This window comes from Anopheles coustani, chromosome 2, assembly GCF_943734705.1.
Source record: "Anopheles coustani chromosome 2, idAnoCousDA_361_x.2, whole genome shotgun sequence".
NCBI classification, from domain to species: domain Eukaryota; kingdom Metazoa; phylum Arthropoda; class Insecta; order Diptera; family Culicidae; genus Anopheles; species Anopheles coustani.
Window position 1 is genome coordinate 22,060,525 of NC_071289.1, and position 27,879 is coordinate 22,088,403.

The window sequence follows — 27,879 nt, forward strand, 5'->3', positions numbered from 1 at the left end:
TTATGTAAGTGCCCGCTTTCCTACACCACTACCAACGCACCTCGAATTGGCCGTTTTTCTTGCCCTTGATAAGCCCGCACTTTTCCTACGCGATTGCTGTCCAGCGCGTGGAAAACGGGGTTTGGTTGGAAGGCGACTCAAAACTTGGTGTAAATCGTCGCAGAAAGTGTGACAAAAATAACAACTAAGGAGTATAGTTTCGACCCCTTTCGTTTGTGCACCACGGCAACAATGGCCACACAACAATGCTGCGGGCATACAAAAAAAGAAAGAACTGTTGCAAACTAAAGCTTGCACTCGCAGTTGCATTGCTAATCGAATAAAAATTATCACCTCTACCCCCTTTCCCAGCTCGCATGATAATCGTTACACTCGTGTGTGTTGGTGTGTATCGGGTTCGTTAGGTGTTTATTTAAGCTACCCCCTTCCCTTGCATCTCCCATCCCTTCCCGAGGTTCAGCTTTTATGTTTTTGTTAGATGCATTACGTTGCACACGGCACGATTTGAATCGGCGCTTCTGCACCTTCCGTTTGTTTTTTTTTTTTTATTTTGTTGTTCCCTGGGAAATTGTAACGTTTGTCGCTTGGGCCGGTTTGGCGAGCGATTATTCGTAATGATGATGATAATTATGTGTAGAATGCATTGCGACCTGATTTCGCGACGGATAGCGGTTGTTGTTTAATGTTGCTTCCGTACCGACTGAGGGGGTTCTTTTTGCTTGGTTTTGTTCCTTTTCGCGTCATTTAATTGTGCAAAAACGGAAAAACCTGGTCACGGAACCGGTGGCGAACGATAAAGAAACGCGTTGGAGGAATAATGTAATGACATATCGCCTTAGGGAAAGCCATACGTTGTCTTCAAACAAACAACGCTGGGGGGGAAGTTTCTCCAATCGAATCGAACAACGAACTAGAAAACGTAGTTAATTTGACAACATTTAAGTGACGAAAACTTCACCACCGGTTCTCGATTCGAGCGCGACGATGCGCTTTTGTCACCAGGTATTGTTATTCAATTGGAACAATCAATTAACGCCAACATTAGCGGCAAAAGCTGTACAAACAAACCGTCGTTCAAATGTTCGTGCAATATCCTTCTCAACTTGGAAACGTCTTAAATAAAATGTACCGTTGATTTTGGAAGTTCACGAAGGCTAAAGCTCCCGAGAAGCAAGAAAAGCTTTAATTGAGAAGAAAAACAATCGGTGGGGTGAATCCACCGGAATCCGAAGGCACCTATTGGGCGCTGGACACCGGACTCCCCGCGTGTGTGTGTGTGTACGTTGTGTTGATCAGGTGTCTCATTTGTGAGTCAATTTCATCTCATCACAAACTGCCCAAAATCATCGCCGAAGCGTGACGGCGGCGAAGAGTTCCAATTAAAACCGAAACCGTGGGTGAATTGAGCGCGGAATTGTTAAAGTCGCCGCAGAAGAAAGGAAAAAAAAATCACAAGTTCCAATAAAATTCCAACACAAGTAGCAGCCATTTTCTTCCCACCGGACGGCGGAACGATTCGGGGGTGAAAAAGTAACCAACACACAGTAAAGAAGAAGTGAACAACTTTGAAGTAGATAAAGAGTGACCAACTTGTGGTGCTCTCCGTCTCTCGATGCACTTGTGCTGTTGACTCCATTTTGATGGCGACAGGCAATGACGAGGCGATGTATTTGTAAATGTGTTTTATTAAGCAAACCTAAAAATGTCTATTACTATGCGCTTCAGGTTGCATTTCCGAGGCAGACGTCATAAAACATTTTAACAAGTTCATTGTGCACTGGATAAAATCCCGAAACCCAACTCCGCGCTGACACGCTAACAATCGTTGAGCTTGTGAGTTGACGATGGTTTATTTTTTAATTTACCAACCAACGTTATATTTTATACGCTGAAGAGTTGGGGCCGACCACTCGCGGTTGTTTGCGGGAAAATTATGTCGAAAGAAAAATAACCCAACCAACAACCCAGTCGGCTACTTACAGCGTCAGGTCGTGGAGGGATCGCCTCAACACGGAGCAAATCTGAAATTCATTCGCTTCTCAGCCAATGGTAGGTCTTAAACCACCCGAGAGGGGCCCGTAAGGCGCGGTTTGACACTCGCTGACCAATGATTTATAAGACGGCTCATATTTTAATCATGAACCGCCCAACCAACCCTCCCGGCTAGGTGATGTTAGTTATTTTTTCCTTCGTTCGCTGCTCTTGCTCGCCACGAAATGGACGGATGACATCCGCTAATGCTCACGAATCATCGGCCAGCTGACATTTTTCATGTGCCGCTTCGATGAGGTTGGACCTTATTCTTGACTTTGGTTTTTCTGTGGTTTTTTATTTAGAGACTAGAGATATTTAAAAAAAAAGAAAACCCCCACGATAAGTTGAACATCAGTAGTTTGCGGAGGCGTTTTCGAAGTCCCGGACATTGAACTTACAGTTTTGGTTCAATTTAAAAATGCGCAAATTTACAACTTTCATTGTCAAAGCTAAAACTTCTTTCGGACGAAACCAGCCTCGCTAAGGGACATACAAATTCCGAAAAACAAGAGTTACAAAATTAAACATAACGCCTTTCCTTCCTTTTCTTGCACTCTATTTGTCGACTTAATAACACCGGCCGGCCTTTAATTTTCCCATTGACCCCTTTGCGTCGATTGACCTTCGAAAAGAAAATTGAACGAAGAGGACCACGCGGCGGCGTGGTCTCATGTGATCCTCGCGCGGCTAAGCATAAGGCGCACGCTTCGACGACTTAAAACAATTTAGCTCCATTAGGACTTGCCCAACGTTGGTGCAGTAATGTTGCGCCCTTTGCAACGCAGCATTAGCTTCGTTTGCCGAAAAAGTAAAATGGGGAGAAAAAGAGAACGAGCCCCCGAATGCATCAAACGTGCCTTCCGGCAACTGACACTCCTAATGCCCGAACAAGAACAGGAAGCTTATTATGCTAATTTCAATTTCGTGTTTCTTTCACCCCAGTTTTACAAGTTCCTTGCCGGGCGGCGGATCAGAGCGGGCGAATTTTCCCTAATTTCGTTTGACTTCCGAAACCGCTGCTCCCCGGTTTTGTCGCGGATTGTTCTTTGCTGTTGCATAATGGGTTTGCTGCTGCGTTTTTTTCTCTTTTGGCTTCGTTTCGGCTTTTCGGTCGCAGCTTGACGTGCAACAAAATAAGCTTTTGTACCATAAACATCTCGGTCAAAAACAGTGTTGCACAAAAGTGCCGCTTCGAGCAACGATTTTGGTTCCGAATTGATCCCTCAAAAACGCGCTTTAGAGAAAAATGGTAATAAACCTACATCCTTCTGAAAGTTGCGATGCGATACAATCAGAAGAATTCTTCACTCGTGGCAATCATGTGGAAAAGTTCCGAGCAGGGCAAAGTTGCTTCGTTTGAACACCCTTTTTTTCGAACATGATCGTGCAGAATGTGCTTGATCATTCGCAAGTTGTTAAATTAACAAGTATCCATAGGATGAATGGATGAACGGATAGATGGATGGATGAATGGATGTGCTTCAGTTCCGAGGGAGAAAAAGTGGTAAGCTGATCTTTATCTTTTTTCCCCTTTCCTTTCCATCGTCCGTGGCAACTTCCGATCGGATCCGATCTTCCGTTGGAGCCCCGCGAATACTTCCACCCTTTCGTTTCTCGTTCTCCTAGAATGAATGGACCGTTTCGAGGCACTTGCCGAGGAAAACACTTCGCCGTTCGAGTTCGCGCATGGTCGCAAAATCGAAAACCCGACTGCCGACGTAAATTGGCCTGGTAATTTTCAATTACCCGTATGCATAAGCAAGTAGCGAGAGCTTAAGCAGCCTGTGTTGGTTGTGTCTGTGTTGACGTGGTAAAATTGAAATTTTTCTTCTCATGGCCGCACGCTACTCCGTTAAGGTTTTCTCTTGTTCAATAAAACGATTTAGAAAATTCATAATTACGTTGTTAAGTAATCCTCTTTTGAAGAATGATGATTTAAAGTTTTTGGTTTGGAAAATTTTGAGCTATAGATTTCGAATTGCAAATGCGATGATGTGACAATTTTATAACATAATTAATATGCTTTAGAGGAATTTTCAAATATCGACCTAACTCTAACTTACCCAAAAGGTATCAAAACGTAGGCTTCTTTAGCCCCAAGATATGGTTTGTCCCACGCTCTATAAACCGAATGCGCTAGCTAAACGTCCTTTTTCTCCCTCGATTTAACACATTGCAATATCCGGCTAATTATCCCGGCGTTTTCCGAAACCGACAACCGGCCTCGGCACCGACTTTTCCGGCCCGTTAGCGGATATTGCCTTCTCAATCGCCGTTTTCTTCACATTTTGCCTCATCGGCACCCACATTATTCTTCTCCCCCTCCTGCCCTTCGAATGTAGGAAAACTGATTTCAATTTACCACTGAATGATTATGATTAAACATAATCATTTGTTTCGGAACGGTTTTCGCTTTTCCTCGCTGGTTCTCATACGCTATAAGATTAAACGGAATTGGTTTCAATGGTGGCATCAAAAAATACAGGATAGGATGATAGAAGCGTATGGATTACGTATCGCAATAGTTCTGGATTATCTAAAATCACTTATCTTCATTCGGAATCGAAACTGGAGTTCATCGAGTTCAATCCATCGACGATTGAATAGAAGGAAATTTCAATTACCTACAATCACAACCTTCTGTGGCAATAATCGACAATAGAGAACATGGTTTAATTGAGGAAACGACCTCCAAATGCACCCTCCAATGGTTATGGCTGGAGCGCGAAAACCTTGATAGAACACCCCCATACGAAGAAAATGGTTTCTTCGATGAGCACATTAAAACCATCTGTCGTCACAAAGCAATGATTCGTTCATTTTTCCCTTTAATAGGTGCACATTACGCCAAGAAAGGGGCAACATCTGACGAAGAAAAAGTGAGGAAGGCTGACTGTTTATGATGCGGAAAATTAAAAACCGGTACCGAACCAACGCCGCTCGGCTTGATGGTAACTAAACCTTGTTTCTATCGATGTTCAGCGCTTCGCTCGTCGGTAAAAAAAATAAGAAATAAATTTCCGAAAGCGTCGACGAGGTGTAAATAATCGCACACCTTCTTCAGCAGCGGAGCAAACGAAATTACGTCCCGAACATGTCGAAGCACGGGACAACTGATCGTTTAGGGAAATCGTAAATGTTTATCGTCCTTCCCTCGACGTGAGGTGAGAAGAGGTTTGCAGGGGAACGGGTTGAGAGTCAAGTAGAAGAAACCTGCCGTTCCAGGTTGCAACCATGCAGATGCACGCATGCAAAACAGCATCTCGTTTGCATCCGGCGAGACGGTGGCGCGCAACGAAATCGTAAATTAGTTATAATAAATAATATATTAATTAAATGCCATCATCGTTTTGCCACTTTTAAGCGGGAAACGGCAGGAAAACGGCAGAAGCAGACTCCGATGCCTTCCGGTGGGTTTGGATGACTCTCTCGGCCTCTTTCTCTCCATCTCTCCTTCGCCTTCATGTGTGCAAATATTTATTTATTCTTCCTCCCACCCGCCTCGTGGATCATCTTAGAAATTTATGAATCCTTCCTCGCTTAACCCGCGGCGCGTTCTTTATTTCTGGCTGTGGGATGTTTTATTATCGCGATGCGGGAACAACCGAATTGCCAAAAAGGTTAATTAATTCGACGGAACGCACCGACGTCTGCACGTTTGGATTTGCACAAATAAAAGCCACTCACCGGCCACAATAAACCCACGCCATCGGAACCGCGACGGGTGTTCCGTTTGGCATCGGTTTATGTGTTTTTCGTTTTTTCCGTTTTGCGTTTCTTAGTGTCCTTCTTCCTCGGAGCCCGGAGTCACCTGTCGAGTGACGAATTGTGAACGTATCTGCGAGGACATTCAACACCACACACACACACACGGGATTATGTGAGTACGAGGCGTTAAAAGTTATGCTGCAAACATACGCCGGAGGATAAAAAACGGAAGAAAATAGGAAGAAAAAAAACACTCACATACAAATTCACTGTTCCCGCTGGCAAAAGGACCGTTGCGTTGATCCCTCCGTCGGTTTGGGGCATTTACATTTATTAAGGCCCTCGATAACGATCGTTCCCTTTACCGTCCCCTCGTTCGAACGGGGCGACAACTTTGAAGTGAGTAAAAATTGAAATGGAACAAATTTTTACAACTCCGAACTATGTTAAACGGATCGACGCTTGACCTCGCGCGGGACAAACACAAGGAGATAAAGAAAACCGGGTCCGGTTATAATTTTTCGGAAGGCAATAAAAACGGAAAACAAGCATAAAAGACCACGAACTATGCGTATGATAATCGCACACATCGGAAGATCGGATGGATAAAAAACAGAGACCAGCCTGGATATGCTTCATATGCTCATGAGCGCGCGCGCGCGCGCACCAAACGGGACTCAGCGACTCGTCCCCGGCCGAGGAATGTCGAGGGGGGCAACGGGGAGGAGGGATTGTAAATTAATTATGACCCTGAGGTATGCTGTTTTCGATGCGCTCGCGGATGCGCTTCAAGGTGTTGTTGAGCATGTTGAGTGCATGAAGTTAAAGTTTATCGGAAGGAAGAGCACCATGCGTACAAGCCTATAAATGTGTGCACTTGGACCGGAGAAGGTGGTGATGTTTTCATTCGTCCCCCCCCCCCCCTCTCCCCTCTCTTTTTCGTTACCCAACTGCCCACCGAGCTCGCATAAAACGGTTAAGAACCCGGGGAACATATTTATGAACTCACCTTCGAGGAGTCCGTCGGGAAAGGTTCCCCGGGTTAATGAATTGGTGGCAGAAGTTGATGAAGTTATTTCGGTTTGCATTTCGATGTACTAGGGTCGGTTATGTGCCACGCCGGCGATATCGGGTGATAAACGACTTTGTAAATGCATTTGGAAACGATATGCTGTTCCCGGGGCTCATCACGAGGTGAGGAATTCTGCTGGGATCCGGTCGCGTACACGCCCGGCCAAGGTTAACGACGGGCCACTACTATGTGTTGGGTAATTTCTCCAGAAGTGCATGTAAACAAGTTATCGGTGAAGTATGTACGTTCCAGCAGGTACCGACAGGGAAAGTGTTTCGCATGAAATTATGAGCGCGTTTTTTCATCTTGTCTTGCTATTAGCTTTCTAGGTCAGCACCTGTTCTGATGGTGGTACATTCTTTTTTAAAAGCATTTCTGCGATATTTTAATGCTTTGTTCCCCAGTGTTCATTCCTGTTGTGAAGTTTTTACATTCTTAAAGCCTTGCAGTCTCCACAAAAAAAATCTTCTAGAAGTATTATCATCGCCCAAGCTGTTGATGGATTTACCACGTAGAACTACCTCACGCTCGGTGACCACCATCGTTGACACCGAAGGAAGGCAATCCGTCCGGAAGGCGCGGAAGTTTCGAGGGAAAAAAAACGAGAGATTCTTTGAAATTATATTATTATCCCGCTAATGATCGAAATGTCTTAACCGCTCCTTCGCCAGCGTGATGAGCTTTCCTCCCCTCCGCCTGTTCCGGGTAGCGGAAATTGATGATAATAAAGTGGCCACACCGCACCATCGCGCCCAGGGTAACGCCTTTTCTAACACTTTCCTCAACGGTGGGAAGTCTTCCAAAACCCGTACCCGAAAAAGTACTAATCACTATTTTCGACACAACACTCCGATTCTTGGACCGGCGAGAACTTGGACCTGCCCGGCGGCGGTTTCGGTTATGTCCGGACGGTGGTTGTTTTTTGTTGTTGTTGTTGTTTTTGTTTTGTTTTTGAGTGATGGCCCTCGGGGTTCCGGGAACACCCTGATTGGCGTCGATACCGCGCCGCCTGTCAGTCATCACCATTTGAACCGAATCGTCGAGAATATCGGTTCGGGTGCCTTGCTCCTAAACGAACCGTTCATCCATCCGCGCACTGCAAAGAAAACGTCGTCGAGGTGAACGAGGATTGGGTGAGGAGAGCGAAAAAAAAATGAGTGAAACCCATAATTTCGGGGCCTCTAATTTTAGCAAATTTTTCAAAACACTCTGGAAGTGTGAGACAAAATCGAATCCGGATCGGTGGTCCATCGGGGATCGGCTTCCTGACATCTCCCAAACCAATCCTCTCGTGCTCGTCCGATGCTCGTCCACCCCTTGGGAGGGGGGTGCCCGTGGGTGGCCGTATCTGTCTTTCAACACTTGTTGGCACGGAAACGTCGCAGCGAACCCCAAGAAGCCCACATCCCTCCGTGATGGGCAAAACCCGAACAAGCGTGATAAATACGAGTACATTTGTTCGACTCTTTCATGCAACTTTTCATATTTGTTTATTGCGTCCGTTTTTCCTCTCGAGAACCTTAGGGTCGGGCTCTCGGACTCTGTGGACAATGCGTGCCACAACGGAAACCCGAAGGTGACAATATTTATCCCTCCGGGACACTGGACCCGCAGCCTGGGGGGGCCCCACCGGTTTCGATCCTGCTGCGCACGCCCAAGGTGTTTGCGGTGGTGGCCATAAAAATGCAGCTACAAATGGCCGCTCGTTGTCGTTTCCTTTCTTCGCTCGGTGTGTCATATTTTCCCTTCCACTCCCTTCTCCATTACCCCGGGGGTATTTTGCCTTCCACAAAAAGGGTACCCAAGGCGGGACTCGGTGTGTGTCTTTCCTTTCGATTTTCAAACCCCGCGGGATTGTAAACCGCCCGGGATTTGTGAAGGTGGAACGAAATTAAAATTCCAAACAAATAATTAATTGAAAAAATCCCGAAAACGCAGGATAATACGATTACACACACACACAAACAAGCCCGCAACTACTGAGAAAAGGCGGTAGTGAGCAGCATCGTCTTCGCATTTGTCCCATCGATTCGTTACGCAGTTCAGGGTGATATCATCCGTTTCCGAACGCCCTAGAGGTGGCCGCTGGTTATGTTTTATTAATTTTTTTACCTCAACTAGTTTATATTAATGTTAATTTATATTTAAGAAATGCTTTTAAATTTTCCATTCAATGTTAGAATAAAATGAAAAATTTGCTCGAACTCTCGGAGACTCCTTGGAACGACTTCTCGAAACCTCTCATCCCTTCTTCACGTTATTCCAAAAACGGCAACTGCCAGCGAAAAGAACCTCAATGAGAACCTTAACACACGAGAAAAAGACCTTCCACCAATGTGTCCATGCGTCCCAACACACTGGACGCCACAGTTCCAGTGCGCGCGATGAAGCGTAACAAATGAGCATCGTTATTCTTATATTTGTGTACCTATATTGAAACGTCAAAATAGTCATTATTCTTACGCGAGAGCGGACCCATCGACGCTGGGATCGGGTCCCTCCGTGCTGGCTACGAACTTTGCCAAGTTCTGGCCTCTCCGGCTCGGAAGCGTACCGGAATCCTTCTCAGCGAAAGGCCCGGAACGCCCGGGGAAGGATTTAAGTAGATGTTTATTTATGATGAGAATAAACCTCGCCACTCGCGCTGGTGATTAATCTTCGGTGCCTTCGGTGGCCTGTCGTGTGCGTATGGTAACCCTTTGCTTTCCCCCCCCAAAAAAAGAAAAGACCCTTTCGGGGTGGTATTTTGTGAGCTTGTGAATTTGTCTTTTTGTTTCCTTTCTTCCCGCTCCGGCTTCCGCTGATTGCGATTTTCCGTTCGATGAAGCGCGTGCTACTAGAAATTCGAGGTATGGAAACTCAAAGAACAAATAAACGTTGTTCCATTAACTCTACGACCAATGTTCCGAAATGTTTTCACGAACTGCCTTGGTGCCTTGGAGTTCCCGAAATGACTTAATTTGACCTCGGGTGCTCAAAAACCAGCACGCGTGCCCTCGTCAGATTGACACCGAATCAACCGGAATCAACCCGTCCCGTCTTCGTCGTCGGTGGTCCGAGAACCCGAACCCACCGGCTCGGCTAAAGTGTCTTGGAAAATTCGCCACCAACCTTGCGGTGGTCTTCGGAACCGCCGGGCGAAAGTGAAGCCAGTGAAGCCATTACCGCGTGGCCCGCATTTGAGTGAATACCTGCTAATGATCGATTCGCATGTCGTTGGGAAATTTTCATATGCACCCGGGCTAGGCCTTCCCTTCGCTTTTCCTCGCCCACCGTTCCTCCCTGTCGCTGGCCTAAAATCTAAATTACCTGGCAATTGTGGGCAACGGGTGAAAAAAGAAAACTTTGTCAACTGCCATTCCGGTGATGGCTGTGAGTTTGTAACGTTCCCATTCCTTGCGCTCATAATTTTCCACCACATTTCATTTCTTGTCACTTCGGCCACCCCACGCATCTGGTTGGGGTAGGGGTGCCGGAAAGGGGGAAATCTACATACCAAAGGGGTGGGGTGACTTGAAAAAAATAAAAGCGCATTTGCGATGAAAAGGACCATTTGTGTCCAAGGGCCAGGGAAAGCGCGGCCACGAGAGGGGTGGTGTTGAATTTTCGTAATTTATTTGCCCGTGGACGCGTTGACGGCATAAGGAAACGGAAGGAAAGTGAACGACTGGCAAAAAACAGGGAGGTAATGGCGAGCGTGGCAACTTTTCTTTTTGCCGCTGACAATTCTATCCCACCGAAAGGTGATTATGTGCGATAAATAACGATAATGCTCTAATTGCGACCGGGTGGTGTAATGTCGGCCGTTGGAGGTGGTGAAAATGACATTGTTTTCATGGCCATGTCCGGTGAAGGGGTAAGTAAAAGTGTCGAAGATGCAACCATGTTGCCAGTTTTTGAAACCAGTTTGTTAGCAATTGGTTAGGATTTATGTATCAAAGAAGTTTATTTAAATTTATCTACTCTGTTCTCTGCCATTTTATGTTGTTGATGCAACGCAATTAAAAAGCATTTCAATAATGGTAATTAAACACTCATTAAGGCAAACGCCGATCAACTCCTTAATCGTGTAAATTATTCTCGACCACCTTGAGATCCTATCGGCTTGTTGCCGCAGCAACAACAAAATGCCAGCTGCATGCCTCAGTTGTCAACCGGTTGCGCAGCGGTATTCTATCGCCGATCGTCGTCGAAGACCTCCTGCCGTGCAGAAAAGAATGTTGCCTATTGCATAGTTACCCGTGTCGGGTTGGACCCCGGGATCAACGGGAGTCCCACCAACCCCGGGGTTACAACCAACCATCACCACAGAACGGTAAGTGGCAGGTTCGGGAACCACCAGCCCCGGGGTGGATCTCTTGCACGACAAACCGACCACCATTGTCAGCCCGGGAAAACTGAGCCATTACTTCGGCCGGACGCTTTGCACGCTGACACGCTGCATGGACACGTTGACAACCGGGTCGTAATTTATGACGAACAGGTTCCCTTCTTAATCCTCGCCCGTAGATTCTCGGCGTTTGAGGTTGGAGGTGGAGCGCTAGTATGCGTTCGATCGTTACTCGATCAACACTTTGTCAACACTCGTTCGGAAGACGATTTTTCTTCGACAAAAGTCTACGGCCAGCGGAAGGTATCACCTTTCATCGATGGGTGAACGATCAGTCCTCCAACCTGGCCACACATTAGAAAACACAAGCTCGAATCGACCATCGACAACGACGACGACGAGGGCGATCACTTCGGGAAGATATGGAAAATTAATGAATTTACAAATTAATCAGATAATGAGCGCGTTTCAGGTGACTAAAATCCTCACATTAAAAGAAAAGGAGCGTAAATAAAAAACAGCACCCAAACAAATGTACGAAACAAGATGCCAACAAATCGTTGCCACCTCTGGACGACGACGACGACAACGGGGAACCGAAGAGAAGAGCGATCGATGGCATGAGGCGATCGACAGTGTGGTCACTGAATTTGCATAATTTATGTTTGTTTCGTTGGCGAAGCTTAAGCCGGCCCGACGGCTAGACAGCGGACGTTTGGAAAGCGGAGCGTTGCCGGACGAGGTTCGGGAAACGGGAGGCATTCCGATGATCTCCGGTTTCGGTGGGTGACACTAACGATTAGGCGTTTAGATTCTTCACACTCTCATCGACAGCTTATTGGAAACGATTATCCAACCGTCGTGAGCGTCCGATTCGAATGGGAGGGCATGAGGGAATGTTTTGGATTGGTGATGTTTTACAGAAGGCAGGGCTAGCGAACCCCGCATTTGGAAGGAATGACATATTGAAGTTCTCATGAGTTGGATAGACGAGAACAGTTCTTTAACGAGCTCTACACTGCAGCGCGATAGATAATGTCAGGAATGGAAACAGCGAAACTGTCGCCAAACGCGATCTCGCGTTAGTTCTTGTCAAATGTTATATTCGAAACGTAAACAAACTCACAGTAGAACAAAACGTAAACAAACCGAAAAATTAACTATAACAAAATGAGCAATATTCACCACGAAACATCAGACTTTATGTTTCACTACTTATTTCTACTCTTCACGAATGTTATTCAGTTATAAAATTCCATTTTGATTGATATTTTTACCAACGTTTTTTCTGTCACCGAAACGTAAACAAACTGTACTTCAACAAGGATGAGATGACGGAAAATATACACCTCGTATGGTGGAGCAAAATATCGTCTTTGTCAGTTTTAGTTTGTTTTCTCAGTGAATTTTAAATGTGTAAGCGGCAAACTCACCCACGGTGCATAAAAAACGTTACTAAACTAATTTCAATCATTGCAATGGTAAATCAGCAAAACTTTTGGGCCAAGTTTGCGCCGCAATGTCATGTATATTTCCCAATATTATCCTACCTCTGTCGTGCTTTGCTGGCGTGATTGTTCTGCAGAAACTGGGCTACTTTTGAAGTGGGACGTCGGGCTGCAATGTAGAGCTCATGTTAGGAGAAACTTAGGTTTGACTTGAATCATTCCAGTGTTTTTGCTCCCCTCGAAATATCATTCTTGGATATTTTAAAGGTGATCAGTTCGACACCACTGGCCCAGAATCATTACGCACGTTATCCTGTTGTTTCGGAAGGGCCCATAAGCCAACACCGATGGCACACCGGTAATTGATGATAGGCCAGCCCTTCGGTTCACTCGGCTCAGAATTGATCTGGCCGAGCTTAAGCTGAGCTTAACCTCCCGGTTCCGAACAAAAATCCCCCTTTGGGCTTCGGTTCACCCATGGCAGGTCGACGCCGCCCCGGACAAAAAGGGTGTTAATTAAGCTGTCTTCGGCTGGAAAGAAGATTGATGTGTGGCCAGTGTGTTGGCGTGCCATCATAGGGAAAAGGTTTGTGCGAGTAGAACTCGCACTCCGGAGACCTTGAGCTTTCGAGTTCGAGGAAGCCTTTGATGTGCTCTGAAGCGAACGTATCCTTTGCCGGAGTTCAAACTGCTCCAATGCGCTCCAAACACTGCACACGTAAGTCTTGCGCGGTAATGACCGTGCAGGACTTTACCAGGAATTAGCCACAATCAAGGCCCCGGGTGACTTAAAGGAAAAAGAAAAAGGTAACATCACACCACAAATGCACCTCCACGGGCCAATAAAGCGATAAACCGAAACAGTAATGTCTCCGGCCGATGTTAGGATGCATCGGATCAGACAGATCACAAACGGATCCCTCGTGTCGACGGATCGCGCCGTAAAACGACCTCACCCGGGAGTCGCTCGTAAAGCTGGCAACGGCTTTAGCTCCCCCACTAAATCCGTCTCTTCAAATTGGCTTTCAACGCGCGCCTTGATGCACCCTGACGATGGTTGAGGCAATCCGATCGGTTATGGGAGCACGATCGCCTTTCCGATGTGTCGCGTTATAAAAATGATCAGTATATTTATTCACGGTGAAGGTGAAGCGAACGAACCTCCGCTTTCTTTGGCGAACTTCTGTTTTATGATCGAAGATTTGCGGGGTTCGTTTTCTGCCCCATCTTTCTCGTGGTAGTTTTGCCATCGCTCGCTCTGTTGTGCGATTTTCGGGGTGCAATTTCAGGGACACGAACACGAACACGTCGGTGGTGTGCTTAGCCTTTTATACCACGCACAAAAACTACCCTCATCAGACGTCATATAGTGCAGGCGGGGGAAAAAAACGCGAAGAAAAGGCCTCTCGTAAACTCAATAAGCCTACTGCAATTGAATTAATTTACGATCGATACCAAAAAGAACGGAGCACGCAGCATCTTGGGGCGGCGGGAGGCACAACCGGACCGAAGGTTAGGCTCCAGCTCGAAATGGCTTCATTTGGAGGCTAATGTCTGTCTTTTCTCCTGCTGATATGTCCTGCTCCGATGCCCTCCCCGTTCCAATTCCAACCCTCCCGAGAGGACTCTAATCTAGGAGGCTGCAAAATAATCAGCTAAATACGCTCGTTCGGCCGAGGTTTCCCGGTGCCCGAAATTGCATTCGCGGCGCCACCCAACGCGCTCCTGCAAAATCCTCGATCGCGCGGCTCGGGCTTTTTTCGATCGGTTTGGCAGCTGCTCATTTTATGGCACAACAATTCAATCAGCATAATTTTTCCGGCTTTCGGGTGCGCCGTACGACCGCCGAATCGGGGGGGAAAGTTGTCTGAAATCGAACCCTCCAACACCGGATTCGTGCTTTGGAGGCTTGGGAATTCTCACCGTCTCTGTTTGTCAGTCTCCTTCTCTCTTTCCTTCCTACGAACATCGTTGCCCGCGGACCATGTCGTCAGCCAGGGCTACATTCGCGGCTCGTGGATTCATTTCGGCGACAGTAAACTAATCTCAATTAATTAAACCACGATAAAACGCGCACCTCCGAATCTCCGGAGGAATACGCCCCGGGGTGGGGGATAGGAAAACAGGGCAAGAAAGGTGTCGAGGGAACCATCGGGAAACATGGTCAAACGGCGTATGTTTTATGTATGAGTGCCCGTTGTGACGGTTGTGGAAACTATATCCCAAACGTGGGCTCGGGTTTGCTAGAATCGACAAGACAACGAACGGGAGCTCCCCTTGCTCCGGTAGGGTGACTCCAGCACCAACACTAAGGCACACACACACACTCGCACACGCTGTAGATAATGGCCACTTGGAGCCACGTCCCACGGGCCATAAATCAAGCGCCTCGAGATTCGTTATGCGCGCATTTTCGGCCAAACAGCTGCCCATTTTCGCGGTGGGTTTCCCGAGCCGCAGCCGAAATTTCGAACGCCGTGGACGGCCGTCGGATGGAGCACGGTTCGCGCTGGGACTCGTAAAAAACCAACCGATTCCAACCGACGATACGATAGTGCGATCACCTGGTTTTCTAGGGCCTGGCATAGTTTTGGTTCGTCGTTTATCGTAACCGTATCGATGGTTTCCGGACGACACACGCATTCCCGGGTGACGCACGACCGCGATTGATTATCTCCTGTGTATAAGATTTCAATTTGATGAAAGACCCGGCTGGCGCTGAATTACAGGCGTTGCCAGCCAACTTTGCCTAGAAAACGGGTGATTTTGTCTCTAACGCACTTTGTTTTGAAATAACTCATCAACTGTTGTCTCTAATTTATCTGACTTTGTCTCTAACAGGAAAACAGGGGGGGGGGGTTTATCTCAAGCCAAAACCCAGTGAATAAACAAAGTAATGGTGGTTATGGTATATTGTACAACTCCAAGAACAACAAACACATTATTTTGGATGCTTTAAAGTTATTCTTACGTATTTTTGAATGATTTTCCGTATAATTTTTGTATGTGCATGCGTACGTAAATAGGTAGGCAGCATCGTGATATTTAACTCGGTGGCTTAAACGTACCAGCTTAGATCAACCAGAGTCACTTAACAGATAAGAGAATGCGTTTATCCCACTGAGTTAAACATCACAATGCTGCCTTCTGTGTTAACATACGTATGTGTGCAAATATTTTTGGTTTTTGGAGTTTTAAAATATAGCATAACCACAATTACAGGCTGGCCTCGGTTTTTGTCACCAAACGGGACTTTGACAGCGACGAAAACCGAGGCTAGCAGACTAAAGTTTGACGTTTATAATACCTACTCAAGACTTCGCAGATGCAGAACAAACATTACTTATGTACATTCGTCTCGTCTGAATTTTCAGTGGTTGATATGAAGGTGTTCTTCAAACTATAACAAAGTTTGTATGTTTTATCATCAAATCAATGACCACCAATCGTTTTATGTTCTGTTTTACTTCTTTGGTTTCCATGCCGTGTAGGTTTACAATAATACATTCAGTGCTTCAATTGAAATAGATTTCTGATTGAACAAAGTAGTCTGAAGCAAAAAACCTGCACCTCTCGTTTATGAATCCATGTTCGGGTCTTTTCCTGTACTTTGTTTATTTCCTGTTTTCGGCTGGAGACAAATCCAGATGGGCTAGAAACAAAGTCAGATGAGTTACAGACAGAATTCCTTGAGCTATTTCAATCATCGGTAGGTTAGAGCTTAACATAGGTGCCAAAGCCTGTATTGAGCGTGGTTTCGTTAATCTGGGATAGGATGGTTGATGTTTTGGGTGAATTAAAAATCAGTTAAAAGTGGTAGCAAATTATTTTAAAACTTTGCTTCAGTAAAACCATCCCATTCTCATCAAACTCAACACAAGTAGTTCCGGGTAACACTTATTTTATGAAATCCCTTTGATTGAATGGTGTGATGTAACAATAAAAACGCACCCGTTTAACGATGATTGAAAACACGCTGGAAACAATTGATTTATCTTCTGTCGAATCACGCGTCAAACGCACGCACCGTAATCAACTAAGTGAAAAGTGAGAAAAATCATCCGATCGTAATCGAGTGAGCTGATTGGGACGACAAAAACAAAACCCGTCCGATCCTCCCGAGCCCAAGACCTAGGAGGCCAGCTCAGGCAAGCCTCCTTAACTAATTTCGTCAAGCCCCGAATACCCCTCGATCGCGCAGCGAGTCGGGCATTGATTTTAATTCTTGTTAAGGCAATAAATTATTCGATAAAACCTAATCCCCGAGCGATCGAGCGCGCCGATCGTTTGCACCCCCCGGGGGTCGGGGCGGAGGGAGTGCTGTTTTCACGAGGTCCTTATCTACCCGGAACAACATGTGCGTTTCGATCCCGGCCCGGGTTCCCGGCTGGTGAATGGACAAATCGTGGAAGGAGCGATTTGTTTTTCATTTCAAACTCCACAACTCCTTTCCGGTGGAACGGTTGTTTAATTAAATTTAAATTTACTACCGGCTCAATAAAAATCCGTGAAGCTTATCAGCAATTTAAGGTGACAAACCTTTGGTGTTGTTTTCATTTGCGCCCGTCGCTGCGGCCGGAGGTTGGTTTTCTTTGGCGACACGCGGGCGCGTTATAAATGTAATCTTATTAATTTTTTATTGTACCTCACCCCAACGCACAACGCAATCGTGGGTTGCAGCGACGGAAAAGCTTCCCGTAAAAAGTAAGGGGGGTTTGGAGGCATAAGGGAAAAAGAAAACAATCAAAGCTGCACAACAGGACCACAACAGGGCGCGAAGGTACGTAAATTAAAATCCCCAAGGCTTTCGGAAACGGAGCGTTCGCTCGTTCGTTCGTTCGGGCGCGTCGATTATAAACACCTTTTGCCTAATTAAGGAGCCAATCCTAAAAGTGCACCGCGGGTGGCTTCAACGTACGTCCGGCTGCTGGTTGAGCCTTCAGCAGCCAATGAGTGCCTTACACACCTTTGTTTGTGGCGTTGTTTGTGGGTATTTTTCTATATCGTTTGCATGGTGAACACAAGACTAAGGCTCGATCTATTTTTTTATAACTTCCCTTACAGTTTGAATGTTTCTTTGGTGCGGCCAACGTTAACATGTTGACAACGCTGGGAATGCCACCGGATGGGAATCGTTTATTTTTTCACTGACACCTAGACTCATGTAAAATGCACACGCCTCAAGACGATGCTTTTCCGTGCCCGACTTTCATTTTTCATTATTAAAACAATCGGTTTGGCAAAGGAATGTAACACCAACAGCCAATAAAAGCGCGGGTCAAAAGACTCACTGTAATCAACTCTACCTGCAACACCTTCGGTTGGCAGTTTAATTGCGATCGGTTACACGCCAGCGCGTCCATTACCCGTAAGGTAAACGGACACCTTTCAGTGTTTGGAGTGTAAATTGAAAAAGGACGATTTGAGCCTCTAAGGACCGTTCGTTTTTCCAAGACATTAGGGCAATTTTCACGCTTGTTCATTCATTCTCATTAAACATTAATGTGATTCAAATCGAGCAGTCAATCATTGAGGGTGAAGAACAACCATCACCTTTAGGTTCCTTGTAGGTAACTTGTGCTCTGGAGTTTCCCAGAATATTTATTAAAACGTCAGAAAACTACAGAAAAATTAGTTAGATATTGAAATGATTTCATTTTTAACGATCTTTTACTTTTTCCTGGAATTGTAGGAAACTCTCATATTTTTTTCCACTTTTTCAAGCGTGATTGTCATCCATTTTACATTGTCCCTTCTCGAAAGGACATTCTCTTGTTTACTAAACGTCCACCCGATGGAAACATTGTTGAAGTGATATAAAACCAACGGGGAAACTCTTCCCTCGCGAGTAAAAAGGAAAAACCACGAAGTGCAATTGAAGGAAACCGACATGTCGGCTCGATGAAGAATGATCTGTTTTCATGTCGGTGTAGGAGGAGTCAGTACGAGTTTCTATTCCCCCCAGCTTTTCTCCTAGCAGCGAGCTAAAACGGGGATTTTTTGAGTAATTTAAACTGACAAACGACATATTGGATTGAGTTGGAACTGTGGAAAAATTTAAAGGGGCCTTAGGGTGAAAACCCCCAAAAAAGGAAACACGAAAACCAAACAAAACAAAAACACCAACCTCCAGCCACATGCGATGGCTTGTTTGTGCCGATTGTCCTGCTCGAAGTAACGTTGGACGAAACGGTATGGCTCCAGTTGACACGGGCCCATCCTTTAGCCGGGCAAACGTTTTCGTCAGACCCAGAAGCGACCACTTGCATTGGCTCTAGGTTTTAGGCTGTTTGCAGGAAGTCCCTCTGCGTTGGTTTTTCCATCGTGTCGCATTCTCTTCCAGGACTAAATTGTAACACTAAGAAGCGCTCCCATCTACGAGCGGCTAGTGGGAATGTTTTCCACCGGCCCATGCTGCGCTTTCCATTCGAACATTCGTGCGAGAATGAAGCTAAATCATTCCATGCCAAACGAATGCAACGAAACCGGCGTCATCGTCACAAGCCGTGAGAGAGTGCCACGTGTTACTGCCATTTCCCAGGACCCAATCGAGCCGTTTTGCGCCACGGACGGCAGCAAAAACAAACCCAATGAAAATGTCCGACTCCAGCGGCAAAGTAATTGAAAATCAAACTGAAAAACAAGGCATTAAATTTTCAAATTGAAAACAAATTACCACCCTTGAAACTGGGACGCCATCGCGTTTTGGTAGGAAGTTTGTTTTTATATAAGAAGGGATATCAATCCCTTTAAAAAGGTTCCCTCTGGAAGCCATTTACATCTTCATATTGTAGAGCTTTCAATTTGGAATTTGTTGCCAGACCTTTTTAATTTACTATCTAGCCAAGTATCTTGAAAAGTCTCATATCACTGTTGTTGGTTTGTATTGATAGTTCCCATGCAAAGTTTTTACAGTTTACAGACATTTTTCACCGAAAGAAAACTTGAAACATGAGTACTCTAAGTATGAGTGATTAACACATTTATATAAATGTAACTGAAGAATTATTCAAAACGATTTGATAATGACTGTAATACACTGTCTGTTGATTCTTAATTTTTGAACAAAATAAACCATCTATGACGCGAGAATTAAGATGTCTTGAGAATGTATGCAGCTAATTCCACTCCTCATAATCATGCCTAATGACCAATTCAACGTTCCGACTCCTTCAAGTATTCTTTTCACTTCCCGATCGCCCCACGCTTCCTATTTTGCTTTCTCGACCGGAAAAACAGTCAAAAGTGCAGTTTCTTCCCCTAATTCCCGCTGGCTGTCGAAGGATTCGTGAAGGAAACGTAGGAAAGGAAAGGTGGACGGATGATTTATTGACCCTAATCCCACCCGGAAAATGACGCCTAATTCCGACACTTTCCCGACCGCACCCTGATAATGATCGTTTGATAGAGATGTTCCCGTTTCCGTCATACGAACTCGCGAGCACACACACGCTTGTGTGTGGCCACCTATACGAAGGCAAAGGAAGACGTCACTTACCGGCCCGTCTTGGTGATGATCATTTCCGTGCCGAGCTCGTTGAACTTGTCCCAGAGCTCCTTCGTCTCCAGATGACACTGCACCGGTCGAAGGTCGTCGGAATTGCAGGATCCAACGATCGTAGGCCGTTTCTGGTTGGATTGAGATTGTGGAGTGTCGGGTAAGGCATTAAGGGAGGGAAGGGCAACCCCGGAGATGGATCCTTACCTGCGCCGGTTCCGGTGAAAGCCGCTCCTCGTCCGACACGGAGACACTGTTCGGGGTTTCGGTTGCCCGCGAGTGGGTCACACGGCCACTGTCGGAGGATTTCGGTTCCTCCGAGTCACTGCACTCCTCCACGTCCACGTCCACCTCGTCGTCCGCCTCCGAGAGCCGGTCGGAGGATGAGTTTTGGGAACCTGAAAGATAAATCGAAACCCAAGCAAACGTATATTGTACTTTAATAAATGGCCTTGTCTTTGTTACATTCGCTGTGCAATTTATTATTCCTTTTCAAAGTGATTGTGCTTTCCCCCAAGCCCCTGCTTCCGGTGAGCCCAACCCCGTATCATCGCCATCCCCGGTGAGAAGTACCATGTTTCAGCTAATTAAATATTCCATTAACACCGCGATTACCGCTTGTTTAATAAATCAAACATTAATACGCATAAATTAATTCCGATTACGTTGCAAATATATAAATAAAGAACGCCACTCCCTCACATACTCGCACACAGACACAGACACACACACCCTCGGGAGTAAGGGTGCATCCAATGCTAGTCCCCAAACACAAACCAAGGGAATGGAAATATGGAATACATTAAATTAGGCGTGAAACAATAAAAAACAAAATACGCACCACAACACGATGGTGGCTTTCAGCTTCGTGCTTTGGTAGGTGGAATAATGGGGGAGGGGGAAGGGGAGGAGATCAGATGCTTTCGTTGTTGTATTTGTTATCCTGTACTTTTTCCTCCCCCTCCCCCTCCCCTCCCGGTTTTCATTCTTTCCATCCCAACCGGCGAACAATAGAGACATTTAGCAACCATTTCGGATGGAACCGTTGGAAATCATAAATACGTGAATAAAAATCAACGTGAGCCACAACGAGACAGCGACGCCATTTAACAACGCCAAACAAACCGTTCGCCCCATGGCGGTGGAAGGGTGCGAAGAAATATTCATGACCGAAACGGACAAGCAATTGCGGTGCGCCTGGACAGCATGTTTATGCAAACTGGCTGAGGCTGGATTTAATTTTCTCGGCAATGGCGCTCGGGTTGAGCCGTGTCATCTCCTAATTGGAGCAATGATCGTGTTGTGTAATTCTTGATGATTATTTTCGTTGCTTTATGGAAGGCAACTACAAGCTTCGTGTAGGTGTTCCCCGCCTTTGGCTCAACACGAACTCACCAGTTCTTGGACTTTGTTTCGCGGGGAAGGTTTTTCTTTTTTCCTCCATTTTTCATCGCTCGTCAGCTTCACCCGGTTCGAAATTATTCGCCAACATTTCGTTTTATTGAAACCAATTGTGCAATCCATAAAAGCCAATCAGGTGTAAATGGGCGTCGATGGGTGAAAATTAATTCAATCGATCGGAGGTCCAGTTTCACTTTACCTTCGCAACGTGACTCCAACCTGGTTTATGACAACCGCGGGTTCGAACTTTCGTTTGTTACGCCACAGGTTACCGGAGGTGAACTCTCGCGAAGGAAAACATAAAGTTCGCCTGACGATCAACACATCCGGAACTGAACGCTTGTTCAATGGTCCACAGCCGGCTAATGGGGCACATTTTCCACCTTGAAAACGCCTCCGATCGATCGCAACTCACTTTTAATTGACATTTTGTTGCGGGAGGAAAGCCTTCACGAGCAAGGTAGTAAACTAGAGACTCAAATCGTTAAACGCAAACGGACGTACGCAAACATTGCAACACTTTGAGCCAACAAAACATCAACACTTTCGGTGGGAAATGGAAGCACCACGCAAATACGGGTTGCAAAATAATTGACTTCGAGTAAACGGGAGTTTGAGAAAATGACTGGGAACTCCCTCCAGAAAGGGGTTTGATTTTCGTAAATCCACAAAGTTTTTCAACACTTTATTACTCAACTTCGGCAACACAAGCCGTTCGGTCCCTCGAGTTTCCAAAACCCATTTGCCCGACGACCACCCCGACTCCACCTATATCGGGGTTAAACAGGACGCTTTCATCGACACAACTTTTTCCCTTACACCCTTCAGCATTTTTCTCGCCCCCGAAATCCGTTTCCGCTCAACCGTCAGCACGCATACGCAACAGCTCACGCACCTCACGCACGCACGAAAGAAGGAACTCTCTGTCAACGGGTTGGCCTCTAGCTTTGCCTCGGTGTGAGCTTCTCCCTTATGCGAACCCTTTACAGCCCGATGCGAGTGGGAGCCACAAACCGACTTCCGAGACTCCTGATAGGGAGCTGAGATTCGGAGGGCTGAAATGAGGTTTATCTTTTCTGTTTACCGCTCGCGTGAGGAATGGCTCTGTCGTACTTTTTCACCTCACAACCGAATGGATTTTTTTTCCCTCACGCACTCATTAGAAAGGGGGTTTATCGAAGCGATTGTGGCGGACGTCATCATCATCATCAACCGCCACCGCCATCACCATCATGGATGGATCATCTTCGCGTCTTTTGGAGCTGCGATGCTCCGATAATGCTAATGATGGGTACCGGGGTAAAGTGCGAACAGTTCGCACCAACACCGTCGAAATGGGCCCGTAACATGCACATGCCGACGAACAACTGACGCCGGAACCGGCACTGGAGTCGTGTTTATCTTTTCGATTTGAAGCGAACAGACCCGGAAATGGTACTGGACTCTCGGCGCTCAAGTAGATCATTGCGTAGGTAAACAGACGAGTGAAGTTGATCGGTTAGCAGGTGTGAAAAATAAAACTGTTACTGCAAACATAATCATATTTTATTCTGCTCCTCGCTGGCTGATGGGGATGGAGGAGGTCGAAATGAGAGAATCGTTGGATTGTACTAATTATTTACATAATCGGATTATAAAATAAGCTGACCCACTTTATTCGGTCTGCATGAAAGTTTTAGTAACATTTTCTTAAACTTTATTTATATATCACAATTTAAATAATGGTTTATTACCTGGTACTTTTAATTACATTGCTATTTTTCGGCACTTAAATCCATTTATATTGTAATGGCTGTATGATTGATAAAATTATACAGGTTTTTTAAAAGTCAAACCCAGTTTTGTATTATTTTAGCGAGGGGCGAACAGTTGTTAAAAGTGATGTCTTTTTAAGCAATTTGTAACCTCTTTCAAGTGATATAGAACTGAATATAATTGTTTTTAGATCAATTGCAAAGACATTTACGTTGGATAAAACTGTATTGGTTGCAACTATAATAATTACTGTTTGCTTTTAAAGCTAATAAATAAATAATCAAAACATTAGCTTAGTTAACACAAGGCGCAATTGACTAAAAATAAACGCGAAAATGTCGATTTTGCTGTCACTTTTTTCGTTTCGTGTAGACGTTGCTATTCGAAAGTCGTTGCAAATAGAAGCGCATTCAGTGTTGATTTGAGTATTTAAGTGTAAAAAAAACACCAGAGGGATAGTGTGTTCACCAAAATCTTATCAACAACCATTGTACATCATCACGAACAACTATTTTCCATCCACTCGAACTCTATATCAGGTGTGCAAATTTTTGCAAATCTATTTTTCACACGCCGACCTAAAAACACAACTGCGCACATTTTGACAGCTGTCTGACCAACTGACAGCATTTTATCGTTTGCAAAGGTTGTTAATATGCAACTAATGTGAAAAAATGAATTTTTCAAAAATAGATTGAACTTGTCAAAAAGTTGAATTTACAATGTTTCAAAGCAAAGCAATGAAGCTAGGCTTAAAAGTATTACAGATTTACCAGTATTTTAATGAAAACTATTTTTTCTATTTTAAATATTTCTTGAACAATTGCAATGCTGTGTTTTTGATACATGAGGTATGAGATGACTGCCGTTATGATACATTCTTTGTTGTAGCTCTCATAAACCGACAATGTTTCCTTAGCTCACCCGATCTTTCATGCTTCGGGGGGAGCGAGTAATAAAACCCCTCAAACACCAATCCCAATAAAGTGAACGGTAAACGCCAGGCCGGAGGACTCGCACCGGAATGGCACCAAACGGTCGCAAAAATTGGCCGCAAAACCTATCCGCAGCCCGTTTCATTTTCCATCGCTCCTGCTGAGTTCATTAGAGCCTTTCAGCTCCGAGCGCTTAGCTCCACCGAACACCCTTCGGCTCCCTCTCGAGGGCGCGTTGTCGAGGGGTGGCGTACGGGTGGGGCTCGGGTGGTCGCTGATTGCAGCCTGAATTATGACAGGCTACTGTCCGGTTGTTTGCATATCCTACCCCACCCCCCACCGACCACACCACACCCTGCCCACAGTCGTTCTCTTTCACTCTCACTCTGTCTCTCTCTCTCCTTTTCTCTCCTTTTGCGCGAACGCAACCAAAGGGTGCAAATTCCACACTCAACGGAATAAATCAATTTTAAATAGATTATCGGCTCGATTAAAACCAGGCTACCAGGTGGGTGGTCCCGAGACTGACGCAATTCAATTAAGTGTCCGCTCCAGCAGCATAAAGGTACACACACACAAACATTAAAAACCGGTGCGGCTTGGCGGCCACAACATGATTATGCAACGGTGGCTGTGCGAAATTCCCCAGTTGTTGCTGCTTTGGAGCCCCGTTTGGGGTGGACCCAACGCTAAAGCCGAACCTTCTGTCAACAGCGGGTGGCCCGGACGGGTGTCTACTACACAGTTGCACTTGGACCAAACTCGCTGTGGACGATCCCCAACGACGACGGCGACAAAATGCCAACCCGAACCCTGCGTTGATTGTTTGATGCAAATATTAAAACCAATCTACCCGAAACGCCTTTTTCGCGCACGGACGAATCAAATGTCCGGTGCAAGTGTTCTGCCCAAGTCTCCCACCGCTTCGCTGTGACTTAAGCCACACTAATTTAGCTGTAACACTGGCCGAGAGTGACGGGGTTTTCGCTTTGGGCCGGCAAATTGGTAATATGTCAAAAAGCGTACGTCAACGCCAATTAGTGCAGTGATAGCAATTATTTTCCGTGAGGCGTATAATTTGGATTTTTTTTCTCACAACCGATTTGGTTCAAGTGAGGTCTCTAGGGGTAAAAGCTAAAGTTTATCTCCTTGGCTAATGATTAAGAAAAGGGCACTTTTTGTCCCCGACTGCGTCAAGGTTGTTTTTTTATGATGAAAACATGTATACAGTAGATAGGCTCGAAAACAAAAAAAAACATGTATTATTGTTATAGTAAAACAAGAGATCTTATGAATGATTCATTTTCTAGTTAATATTTTTAATTGCAGTTTTGTGTCTACATTAAATTGATTTTGGGTTTTTATTTTTTATTTTCGGGGGTTTGGTGGAAGGAATGCTTTGGAAGGACCATGAAAATGTAAAAGATTCTAAAGAGTCATGGAAAACATATCGCCGGTTCTGTTTATTTTAAATCTTCAAAATTGTACCTTTTGAGCTATGTTTTTCATTGATTCAACTAAACATGCACGTGTCCTTTTACATTCGAGTAGCTAAGAATGGTTTCTTTTTTTATTTTAATTGTATAATATTATAGGCGAAATAGTTCCACCAAAGATATTATAATTATAATCTGTAATTTAAAAAACAATTACATGATTTTCCCTCGCTATATTTCTTAATCATAACCATTGTTAAGATAATGTAGATACATTAAGAAAGTTTATAAATAATTAGGAAAGTTTAACTGTAACGTGCAGAACTTAATTTTTCGATTAAAGCAATTCGGATTGTTCTCATTTGTAATTCTGGTTGCGACTTTTAATCAGCCCAAAATAAACTGATCTCATTTAGCAAAACCATATTCCCACCAGCCTTTCTCTTTGACTTAAGCACAATAACGCGTCCCGATCAAATTGAGCGTAAAAGGTAGAAAATCGAAAACAAACTTGCCACTTACGAAAACTGCTTCCAGAGGGCTCCTGCTGGAGCCCTCCCGCAGTGCCATGATCGCCGCTATCGAGAAGTCCGTCGCTCCCTTGGCCGCCGAAAGGGCCGCAGCGGCGGCGGCAGCAGCGGCAGCGGCACCAGCCCCCATCATCCGAGGGTCATCTCGTTCTCCCGTGTCCACCCCGCCGGCAGGGCTTCCAACATCTTTGGTCGACGTGTCGAGCAGCATTCGGTTCGCGGTGCTTCTTTCCCGAAACGGACCGGGCCTAGGTTCCGGGACCGGCCGGAGGCCTACACCACCACAAGCGCCGCCGCCGCCGCCACCACCACCACCTGTCCTTACCAGCGGGTTACTCGCGGGTTCACGCTTCCGTTTGTGCCTCTCAATTTTGCCGCCTTTCCTGCGCCTTTCGCCCACCGCCGACAACGTACCGATCGCGTTTTCCGACCTGATTTTGAAGACGTTTTTCCTTCACCCGGTTCGCAAAAATCAATTCATTTAAGAACTTTGACAAAAAGATTCGTCCTGAGTGCGGAACAAAAAAAAAAACCGTGTGGATACACCAAAAAATAACTCGGAATTTTCAGTTTTCGCAACTACCGACGGCAAAAACGCATCGCACGGGTAATACGCGGTTGCACTTGCACTTCGGAACTGCACTTCTTTTCACTGGGCGAGCAGCGGTTCTCGCCGACTTTCCACGTTGATAACCGCACAAATTGTAAACGCGATTTTATTTCGCTCAACAAAACAGTCGTACACCGTGTCCTTTTTCGATGCCGTTTTTCTTGCGGTGGGAATGAGAACCACCATGGTGGAGGGGAGGAGAGGGGGTGGGGGATTGCGATTCGGGCACCTTTCAACGCGTGCGTGCGTGCGATGGAGAACCAAAATCCGACAGCTGCGCTCCCGGGGTGGCTTTCGCTTCGGTACGAGCCTTCAGGCGTACGCTTCCCAACTAAGAGCGCGCGCGCCTCGACTACGCGGAGCCCTCCAAGGTTCCGTCCCGTGTGTATGTGTGTTTGGCAAGCAGCCTTGTGTGTGTGTGTGGATGTGCGCAGGTTTCTTCAGTCCTCACACACACTCGCATACCCACAACGAGGGGTACAGAATGCAACGAAAGTGCATAGCAAAAGAAGGGGAAGTTATCGCGAGCGATGGAAAGGGAAACAGGTTTCCCCGGAAAACTCCGCCCATTTGAGCGGCGGCAACGAGACTCAAACACACACACTTTGAGAACTGGAAGGCGAAAACAACCGGTTGCATTTGAGAGACCGTGGTGAATTTCTCGAAACGCACCGTGAGAAGGAAAGCATACCGAAACATGCCGATGGGCTCGCATTGGACGCAATGGCTACACCATTTTGTTTTCGTCTGCTCTTTGTGCACATTTTCGTTCGGCCTTTGCTCACTGGCTCCCGTTCTCTCTATCTCACCATCGGTGAATGTGAGACAGTGCAGGTTGGTGCTCATTTCCCAACGAACGTGAGATGAGCCTTGAATCCCTTTTCCAAAGGAAGTGAATCATGGATGTTCAAGTTTCAATTGCGGCGAGTGTACGTCATCGCTTTCTTGGATGGAGTGATTCATTCGGGAGTTCTATTTATTTTCGATGCAAACATAACTGGTTTGCTTATTAGGCGGAACCAAAGAATCATAGTGGACTGACGAGGGAAAGTTACCGGGGTTGCCTTTTTTTGCGATTTTTCCGTCATCATGTGTTTGTTAAAAAAATATCAACAAAAAAAG

General features: G+C 45.7%; 1 protein-coding gene across 1 annotated transcript in view; it reads right to left on the reverse strand.

The window, feature by feature from the left end:
• Nucleotides 1-26,277, reverse strand: part of LOC131264084 (T-box protein H15-like) — a 44,270-nt gene extending 17,993 nt beyond the window's left edge. The window contains exons 1-3 of the mRNA XM_058266372.1: nt 26,133-26,277; nt 20,298-20,488; nt 20,091-20,221 (exon numbers count right to left, since the gene is read on the reverse strand). Coding sequence (XP_058122355.1) covers nt 20,091-20,221; nt 20,298-20,488; nt 26,133-26,277 — 467 coding nt within the window. The remainder of the gene's footprint in view (nt 1-20,090; nt 20,222-20,297; nt 20,489-26,132) is intronic.
• Nucleotides 26,278-27,879: the final 1,602 nt, after the last annotated feature.